The sequence below is a fragment of the Octodon degus genome, unplaced genomic scaffold, assembly GCF_000260255.1.
Source record: "Octodon degus isolate 3935 unplaced genomic scaffold, OctDeg1.0 scaffold00315, whole genome shotgun sequence".
Classification (NCBI taxonomy): Eukaryota; Metazoa; Chordata; class Mammalia; order Rodentia; family Octodontidae; genus Octodon; species Octodon degus.
Genome location: NW_004524891.1, coordinates 332,348 through 343,172, shown reverse-complemented (window position 1 = coordinate 343,172; position 10,825 = coordinate 332,348). Strand labels below are relative to the sequence as shown.

The 10,825-nt window shown below is 42.1% G+C and overlaps 1 protein-coding gene across 2 annotated transcripts in view; it reads right to left on the bottom strand.

Annotated features, from left to right (window-relative positions):
* Cfap57 (cilia and flagella associated protein 57) overlaps positions 1-10,825 on the bottom strand; it is a 73,678-nt gene that overhangs the window by 27,546 nt on the left and 35,307 nt on the right. For both annotated transcript variants that reach the window (XM_004647594.2, XM_023707886.1), the window contains 3 exons: positions 5,891-6,103; positions 4,840-5,013; positions 1,359-1,520 (listed from right to left, as the gene is read on the bottom strand). In XM_004647594.2, the coding sequence (XP_004647651.1) occupies positions 1,359-1,520; positions 4,840-5,013; positions 5,891-6,103 (549 nt within the window). The remainder of the gene's footprint in view (positions 1-1,358; positions 1,521-4,839; positions 5,014-5,890; positions 6,104-10,825) is intronic.

Genomic DNA, 10,825 nt, shown 5'->3' with positions numbered 1-10,825 from the left:
GCTTTGCTAAGCTTGTTCTAAGTAGGTGCTTTAGACCACTGAGCCATCTCACCAGCCCCAGTAAGATTCTTGATGAGCAGCAGCATGAGTAGCTCTGGGATATCCTGGGAACTATCTACTCAGCTTCTCTTACAGAGAGCATAGCATAGAGCTATGGGCTCAAAGTGTCTACAAAAACACTTTCATTCCCCTTGCAGTACTGAAGATTGAACCCAAGGCTTTGTTTGTACTAGGCAAACAAGCATTGTATCACAGAGCTAAATCCCCAACTCTTTTTCAATTTTGAGACAAGGTCTCAAAATTGCCTAGGCTGGCCTTGAATTTGCAAACCTCTTGCCCTAGACACCCGAGTAGCTGGGATTATAGGCATGTGCTACTACACCTGGCTACTAAACACATCCTGGGGAATGTTTATAGTTTTAGCAGGAGGGAATCCTTTGGTATAGTAAAGAAGAGAGGGCCTCTGGATTAGAGTACTGGTCCTACTACTTACCAGCAGTGACTATAGACACAGCACTCAACCTCTTCAAACCTGCTTTTTGAAACATGGAACAAAGAACAGTACTGTCTTCCTAAACGTATTGAGAGATTTCAGTAAGAAATAATTATGGAGCAGTTAGCATGATGCCTACAGGCTTCATAGCAAATGATGGTTATGACTACTCTTAGAATTTTATTCCTTAAAGGTGTCAGTATGGGCTTACATAAATGTATTCCGTTACTTTTCCTTTGGTAGTGGTATAAGGATTGCATCCAGAATCTCTGCGCTGAGGCACACCTTTAGCACTTGAAGTTTTCTGTTTTGGGACCAGGTCTTGCTAAGACACTAAGTTGTCTAGGCTTGGCTGAAGCTTGCAGTCCTCCAGCCACAGCCTCCCAGAGTGTTGGGAGTGCAGGTACAGCCCAGCATGCCTGGCTTCTGTTTTTTTAAAAGAAGGTTCCATGCACTAGCAATTGCTACAGTTCATAGGTACAAGCAGAATATGGTTTCTGAGTAGATCTTATAAATATTTATCAATTGCTCCCCATGTGCCTAGATGTGCTAGAAAGTACTGGCCAAACAAAGGAACACTATTGCCAAGGTTCCTGCTCTCAAGAGGCTGTCAGAGGAAAGCGCCATTACAGGATCAAAGCAGAACACACTGTGCACCAGGAGACCCATGTGGCAAAAAGACAGGCACTGTGAGGGTGGAAACAGTCAAGCAGCAACAAGGACAGCCTGGCAGTACGGACGCAGGTGAGCAGGGAGCTGTGGTGCCTGTCCATGGCAGAGGGTGAGCCAGGTTTGCAGATGACCTGGAACGCTGGTCTGAGGAGTCTGACGTCACCCTACTAAGGAACTGCCCTGTCCCTCTTACCTTCTCTTCCATGTCTGTTTTAGTTACAAGCACTTCTTCAGCAAAGCCCACTTCCCTCTCTCGCTTGATTCCTCGACCATCCTTATCAAAGACCTTCCAAGTGAACAGGCAGCCATCCTCAGCAGCGGTCAGCAGGTACTGGTCATCAAAGGTGAGCAACATCTACAGAGGAAAAGACCACAGAGAGGAAAGTTCTATGGTGCCAGACATGCCTGGCGCTGAGCCAGCTGCCCTGCAAGGCCTCAGTCCACAAGACACTGGTGCAGGGTAGACTTGGTCCTGGGAAGAATGAGACAGGTGCCCCACCGGGGCTTGCTGTGAAAGGCTCAAAGAAGCAAGACTTTTTTCTATATTTCCTTTGGGGCTAGACTCTTCAGACTCAGCTATCATCCAGCGTATACAGAACTCTCGAAACTCAGCAGGAAAACCTGACATGCTGAAGTGGGCAGTCTGTCTGAGAGGCTTCACTGAAGTGGATACGCCAGCTCGAAACTGTGCACATAATAAGTACCAACTTCTTAAGCATTAGGCAATTGTGAATTAAGACCATGATGAGATATTACTACACACCTATTAGAATAGCTAAAATTAAAAAAAGTGACAATATTATGTGTTGGCAATGATGCAGAGAATGAAACACTGCTGGTGGGAATGTAAATGTTATAGCCACTCTGGATAACAACTTGGCAGTTTCTTCAGAAACTAAATATCCACTTACCATATGACCCAGTAACCATAGTCCTGGGACATTTATCCCAAAGCAATGAAAATTTAAGTCCATACAAAAATCTGCACATGACTATTAGTTATGATAGTAGCTTTATTTGCAATAGCCAAAAGTCTAGGAAAAAATATCCTAGAATGGGTGGAAGGTTAAAAAAAATGTGGTTTATTTACAGTGAAGTATCATGTGGCAATAAAAAGGTATAAATTATTATTATACACAAAATAACTTGGATAGGTTTGAACAGCATTATGCTACATAAGAAAAGCTACCCTCAGGTGGCTTATTTATTTATTTGGTGGAACCAGGGATTGAACTCAGGCCCTTGTGCTTGCCAGGGAAGCATTTATTCTACTGAGCCATCTCCCCAGCCCCTCCTCAGGTGGTTTATGAACCACTATATAGTTATATTTATATAAAATTATCAAGGTGACAAAATTATAGAAACCAAGGACAAATGAATGGTTTCCACAGATTAGGGGAGGGTGGCTGTGATTCAAGAGGGCAGCACGAAGGTCTTGGAGGCGATGGAGCTCCTTCGTGTCTTGATGGAGGTGGCAGCTCCATTATCCATTCACGCGATGAAGCGACTCAAGTTTACACACATGCTGCACACCGATCTCAGCTTTCTGGTCTGCTGTTGTATTAGGATGACGTCACATAGAATTACTGGGGCAACTGAGAGATGCACACACAGGGTCTCTGTGCTATCTTTAAAATATCTTGTGACTATACTTATTTCATAACAACAAGTTAGGACAAAAGAATTAACTGTGAAAAGTATCTTTTCCCAATCAGCAATACGTGTCAAGGACTTTATTTTTAAAGGCCTAGAAATCTCTAGGAGTCTCTATCTAGTAAGAGCACCTCTGCCTCAGCAGTGAGCCTTAGGAAATCATCAGAGATGGACACATACGTGTACAAGGAGGATTGCATTATGGTCTATAAAATTGAAATGACCATTTGAAAGAGAAGAGTGAACAAGTTATAATAGGATATTTATGGAGCCGTGAGTATGCTTTTGAGGAATAGTTAGCTATATGGAAAAATACTTATAATAGTGTTAAGTTTAACAAAAAAACAGACCACAAAAGAGTGGCCCTATGGTGTGATTTAATGTTATTTATTACACATACACTATATATATATAAGGGAAGATAGAAATGTATCTAAATATTTATGATGCTGCTACTTTGAAGACCCTTACCCCTCAAGGAGACATTTCTTCTATAATAATAATTATCTTATTCACACAACTTAATAAATCTGAAGGAAGGAGACTGAATACTGTAGCAATTTACTGTGAATGCAAGGTCCAGACACAGCACATAAATACTTTATTTTATAATAAAAATCCTTTTTAAAAATAAAGATAGTGCCTGAAGGTAAGCTTGTATAGAATCTGAGACATAAAGAACCCTAGGTCTTCCTGCCACTCATCTGCAATAAGGGAGCAAGAGGGGAGAGGAGACACGTTTTCCCAGAGTCTGCTTTACATGGGTTCTGCGTAATCACAGACGCTGTTTCTTTTTGGCCCATGAATGACCTTTAATTTTCCATTGGCTCTGACTTCTGGCAACTGTGTTTCATTCTACAGAATTTCTTTTTTATTATTGCAAGATATCCAAAACATAATACTTATCATCTTAACTTTTTGCATGTATATAGTTCATTTTTTTTAAAACAATTATGTATTTGGTATAGGGTCTCACCACACAGCTTGGACTTGTAGTGATCCTCCTGCTTTCAGCCTCCCCAGTACTGGGATTATAGGTATGTGCCACCCTAGCTAGACTCGGTGGCTGGCTCAGCACTCCTGGGGTTGGGACCACTGTGGCATGTGGTGCCGGGGATGGAATTCCAGTCCCTACACTTGCCTACGCAGGTGCTTAGTCTGCTGAGCTATCTCACCGGTTCTACAGTTCAGTGTTATTCAACACATTAATGTTTTGTATCCACCACCACCACATTACTCAGTAACTCCTGTAAAATCAGAACTCTATGGCCATTAAATAATAATTACCCATTTTCTACTTTATGTGATTTTGACTAAGTAAATTATAAAAGTGGAATCATGCTGTGTTTGTCATTTTGTGAGTGGCTTATTTCAGTTAGCTACAACGTCTTTAAGGTCCACTGTATCTCATATTGCAAAAAATTTTTTTCTCAAAACTTAAAAGTCATTTCAAGGCTAAACACTATTCAACTGCACAGACACACCACAATTTTGCCGATTCATTCATCTGTAGACGGACACTTGGTTGTCTTCACATTTATCTGACTATAGCTGCTACTTCATGAGAAGCAGGTCAGGAAGGACAGTTTACAAATGCATGCTTGTATTACTGGCTCTGGAGGCAATCTTCTGTATCTTCAGGGAGTTTTACTTCTAATCTCCTGGGCTGTGACTCCTTTTAGTCTAGGGCAATTCTCTGGAGAAGGGAGCAGCAGAGGGTTATTAGCAGTCGATCCTCCCTGCGCTGGGAGATGTGCTGGCCTCAGCGAGGCACTGCACTGTCTATCAAGTGCCCCACCATTGTGTATATTATGGTGAACAACCTTGTATTAATCTTTAGATGTGTTTCCTATTATTTCCTAGGATAAGTTCCCAGAGTAATTTAAACAAGTAGTCAATGAAAACTAATTGGGTGGCTGACAGACAGATAAATAAAGAATAAGAATGACACTAGGAGGTTGAGGGATGAAGGACCATGAAGAATGGGACAGGGCCCCTGGTGGAGGGGAGGTCCATCTCACCTTGGTGACAGGACCAGCATGAGCCTGGTACTCATTGAATTCTTTCTGCAAGGGCAGAGGGTACTTCATGGCACGAATGGTTCCCACCGAGGTGCCCACAAACATCATACGCCCAGAATGTGAGATGGCAATAGCGGTGTAGATGACATCAAAGGCTGGCATCTCTCGCAGGATCTGGAACACAGACATCTCTGTTCAGTTAGTAGGGTGAGCTATGTCTGCACTGTCCTGAGGTCATTCTCTCCCTCTGCTTGAATAGCACCTTTAGAGGTTTTCATCATTTGTTTTTCTTTTCCTTATGGCATTTGACATACTGCCTAGCACATAAGAGACAACTGGGGATATCAAGAGGAGTGAAATTCTTGCCCTAGAGGAAATTTATTCTGGTGCCATAAAAGCTGCCACAGCATTGGTACCAGGTGACCTGGGAGTCTGGAGGAGAGTCATGATGCACTACGGGGAAATCGGCTTTAGCCAGTTTGCTGCTGTGGCAGCCAAACATTTCTCCAGGCATCAGTCCCAGGAGGGGCTGAGAAAAACCCAAATCAGCTGTCACCAGGCTTCTGGAGGACACAAGCCTTATCTGTATGAAGTGTCATTGTTGAGCCCTTCTCTCTGCTCTTACCTATATGGAGCCAAATAGGATAATCTAACATTTCAGGGGTAGGCATGCCAAAAGAATAGAGTTGGCAAGCCCTGGGATGGCAGCTCATGGTAGTCTGTGTCCCCCCCACCCCCGCCCAAGTGTGGATCATGGGCACATAAGAGACATGAGTGTATGAGGGACACTGCTGACTCCAATGCCAGGAGAGCAGAAGAGACGTTATGGATGGCAAGCAAAACGGAAGTGGAAAGAGGCTATACAATTTAATTCAGCTTGGAAGGCCTCTAGGCAGAAAACCCAGGCAGTAACAATAACTTAGTTGACCCAACAGATAGAGTAGCTGGGTGCTATGCATGTTCCTCCTGTGGGATACACTGTCTGCTGTAGGCACAGGAAGCTTCTGCAGATCTGTGCAGCAGCCCAAGCGGTGGGGTGGGGCCGACTCACCGAGGAATCTGCAATCTCCTTGAGGGTCTGGTCTGATCCAACAGCGAAGATAATTTTGGCATCAGGGGAGATGGTAACACAGTTGTAGCTGCAGGACTTGAGCACACACTCTGTCTCTCTCTTTCCTGAGGACAGATTCCACTCATACACAGCACCATCCGTGCCACAAGAAATCAGTTTGCTGTCATCTACACTCCACACAATTGAACGGATCTGCAGAGGATAAAGTCAGCCAGGTAAGAGTGGTGTGTGTGTGTGTGTGTGTGTGTGTGTGTGTGTGTGTGTGTGCATGCGCATGCACACTCATATACACACCCCAATGTGGGAAGGGGATGGGCTTCTCAGGTGCTCTACTAGGTGAAGTCAGAATGTTTTGTCCTGCTAGAGGGCTTCTTTTCTATAATTACAAAATACAATTCTTAGAAATGTTAAAATTTTATTTTATTTTTTTGGCGAAACTTGGGATTGAACTCAGGCCCTTGAGCTTGCCAGGCAAGGGCTTATTCTACTGAGCCATCTCCCTGACCCCTAAAATTTTATTTTTTAAGAAGCTTGAAAAATACTGAGGACAAACATTCCTATTTCTTTTGCACTTTACAAATCTAGAGACGGAATCATAATGTCTTCTTAATGTTACTACCAAATATTGCAATGTCTTAAAAACTTTAATTTTAAAATAATTATATAATTATTCACAGGCAGTTGCAAAGATAGCACTGAGTGGACTTCCAGAGTGCTGGAGTAAGGGTATCAGCTGATCTCCCCAGTGAAATAAAATAACTGGTGAAAATGAGCAAAACAACTATTTAAAGTCTCTGGAAGTTGTCTCAGGATACCTGGCAATGAAAAAACATTCAGTCAAGCAAAACTACCTGTTTTGTAAGGACAGTCTGCGGCGCTTGGGCCAGGCTTGCTCCATTACTCACTCCAGCTCCAGAAATGGCACCACTGTGCACTCTGGTCTTGGGCTACGGTTTCTCACGCTGACCACTCATGTTTCTTATCCCTACCTCCACGCCACAGGAGCTGTAGTCCAGGCAGGCATGGCCAAGAAGAGCTGGGCTCCCTTCCACCCACCAGCCCTCATGTGAGCAGAAGTTCTGCATGTGCAACAGGTGAAGAGAAATGGTGCCTGATTACTCCTGCCCAGTTTGCTGGAGGGTGGAAGTTTCTAACCATGAGAAATGAGCTGAAATGGCCAACGACTTCCATTTATCCTGCTCTCACCCCACAATTTCTAGTCAGGGGAGGGTGGTGGGGAGTCACTCCTGGAAGACAGGTCTCTTTCCTCAGCTGTGGTACAGTAGAGCAAGAGTTCTGCCCAGGGGAATTCAGGCCCTGAGACAAAGAGATCTACAGCTCTGCCTGTGATGACTGCATTTAGAACAGGACATGGAAAAGTTTGTGCTTATGGGCATGTGTAAAATCTTAGTGACTGAGAAGGGGTTGGTAATCATGATATAAGTGAAATGCCAGAGCAACAGAATTTTAATAGAAGGAAAGGGTCAAGAAAGGCTCTTTTGGGGATGACAGGCAATCCTGGAGGCCAGAAGTGTGTACGTGCTAGGCTGCACTCTCCTCTCAGAACAATCAGAGCAGGATATAGAAAAACATGAAAGCACCTCCAAAATCACTTGAAGGCCAGTTTACTCAGATGGAAATCTCATTGGCACAGGGTGGACCAAGTAGTACTGAGGACCAAGTAGTACTGAACAATCAGCTCATTTGGCTCAGGGTCACGTCTTAGGAGGCCAGGCTTAGAAATAAAATCACTTATCCTTGGCAGCCTGGAAGACTGTATACCTGACCAAGGCCATACCTTTTCAAGTACCGAGTGGGCACATCTAACCACCAATCTGTGCTGAAAACAGTAGAAACCATAAATTCACTGAACTGTGACAGCAGCTTCCAAACCACACAGGAATCCAGTAGTAAAAGGTAAAATTCTAATTGGCTAAGGGGGTTATGCACAAGCTGTGATTTACAGGCAGTTTATGCCACCCAGAGGCAAATTCTAGGTAGCCGGGCTAGAAGCCAAGAAAAAAATATAGGCCTATATATTAGAAGATTCATACTGCTATATAATAGGGGGAAAGGTGTCACAGGATTGGCTCTGCTAAGTTATTAAATGTGATCAACCAACTAATGAATCAAGCAACCAACTAACCAATCAATCAAATACCACCACCAATAATAACAACTCCCCGAGAATATACTTAATATTGCTACAATACACTGTCTAAAAATTTTATCAATTAAAGACTTAGGAAATATCCAACAAACAACCCCAATAGATAGCATGACCAAAAAGGAAAACAAAGCAGAGAGGCAAAAGAAACTGCTTTTGGGGGTGCTCAGATGGTGGAGTTAGGAAAGACTTCAGGGTTGGCACAGCATGTGGGGCTGGGCATCGAACTCTGGTGTCTGTGCTTGCCAGGCAGGCTCCTATGCCTCTGAGCTCTCTCTCCAGCCCCCAAGAAGAGACGTCAAAGCAGCTAATATAAATGTTCATTATCCTAAAGGAAACTATGCTTAAACAAAGGAAGGTACAATGATGAGTCTTATCAAATTAAGGGTATCAATAGGAGCTAGAAATTATTTAATAATCAAATGGAAATTCTGGAGTTGAAAAATACAATAACCAAGGTGAAATACATCAGAGGGGCCCAAGAGATTTGAGTTGATGAATATGAAGACAGATTAATGGAGATTATAAAGTCTGAAGAACAGACCGCCTGGGGCCCACCGGATCCTTATTTGACCCACAGCCTGGGCCTGGCGTGTGAGTGAGATGACTCAGGGCCTGCCAGATTCTCATTCGACCCAGAGCCAAGGCCCGGCATGTGAGTGAGACTACCTGGCGCTCGCCAGATCTTCATTTGACCCACAGCCCAGGACCAGTGTGGAACCTACAGCTAAACTCCCTGCAAAGAGGCTAGAGGCAAGGCTACCCAGCTGATTCAGAAGCTGAACATCTTGCCAGAGTGGCACAGAGGGTTTGACTCCAAGGGTTGCAGCAGGAAGACATAGAGCACAGCAACCATATCTAAGCCACACCCAATAGGGCGAGTTTGAACTTGGTAGATCAGGACCTGGTGCTAAGGTAATAACTCTATCCAAGCTCTACAGGAAAGGTCAGAAGACAGTGCTATAGAAAATGACAAAGAGAAGGAACAAAATGCAGTCTCAGGCCCTGAGCCCATCCAGAACAAGTGCAGAAGACATTAGCATAGAAGAAATTGGAAATCACACCCCTGAAATCTCTGAAATAATAGCATCTGAAGTAAAGAAACAACTGAAGAAAGGTATAGAGGAAATCAGATCAGAAATAATTTCTGAAGTAAAAAAAGAAATGATAACTATAATAAAAGAAGTACTAAGTGTTTCCAAAGAAGACACTGATAAAAAAATAGAGCAGAATAGAAAAATGATGGGATCCTTGAATAGCAATATAGGAAAGAAATGGAATGCAGAAGCAGATTCAAAGTGATATACAGGAAATTGAAACCTCAATCACAAGCTGGCAAACTGTTGGAATGAAAGTGAAAAGAGACTTTCAGACCTTAAAGACACCATTGTAGCTAGTGAAAAAGTAAGAAAAGAGCTCTTAAAAACAACTAGGATGCAGGAAAAAATAATTCAATACCTACAAGATGATGCAAAGATGAACAACGTGAGACTAATAGACATCAATGAGAAGAAAGAAGTGAATACAAATGATATAAAAAGAATATGGATGGAAGTAATAGCAGAGAACTTCCCAAATATGGGGAAACTATCTGACATTCAGAGAACTGAAGCATATAGAACTCCAAAGAACATAAACCCAATTAAAAACATACCAAGACATATAATTGTCAAGATCCCAGAAATTCAGCACAGGAACAGTATACTAAGAGCTGCTAAAGAAAAGAAACAGATCACATTTAAAGGAAAACCCATCAGGATAACAGCAGATTTCTCTTCACAAACCATCAAGGCAAGAAGAGTGTGGAGCAAAGTACTTTAAGTCTTGCAAGAAAACAAATTCCAACCCGGACTGATATACCCTGCAAAACTCTCTTTCAAGTATAATGGAGAAGTGAAATACTTCCATGACAAAGAACAACTGAAGAATTTCATGATGACAAAGCCAAGCCTGCACAGACTACTGAATGATGTTCTAGAGAGGGAGCAAATTGATCACAGCCCCATGAATGAGAATGGAAAGAATCCACTAAATAGGGCAAACAATTAAACATAGGAGGGTAAGAGGTATACAAAAGCAGTCTTTCAGTTATTCTTTTGTATACAGCAGCAAGATACTTCCATCAGCACACTCTACAAATGGACTTCTGCATCCTATGGGGCATGATTCTATCCAGGTCTACAGGATGGATACCAAGGAAACAGCAGTAGCTCAGTCCCACAAGTGACACATGGCCACCAGTAAGTGTTATGGACATTATCCATGTCCATGACACACTAGACCTTTGTGCAATATCCTATTCCCAAACTGTTAGAAGTGCTGGTTATTTGTCATTCCAGTATTTATCTTATGTTTTATTCTTAGTAATTCTCTACTATCATGAAAACGTTTTCTTAGTTCAATTGTTTTGAAACATTTAATTTTTAATTAATTAGTATTTAATTTTCTGAATATTGCTTAATCTTAATTTTTAAGATTTATGCCGTATATTTGGCTTACATTTTATTTAAAAGACATGATATGATATTTTCTTCTAGTATTAGAAACTTTAAAAAGTATATTTCCATTTTCTATTGACTTTATATTACTTCTTCCCTGTCTTTTACACACACACACACACACACACACACACACACACACACACGAAAAAAAATGTGTATACCCCAACATAAGATTGATACTGTTTCATAGAAAACTTTAATGACCTTTTAAATTGGTTCATCTAATATATTTTATTTATTTATTTA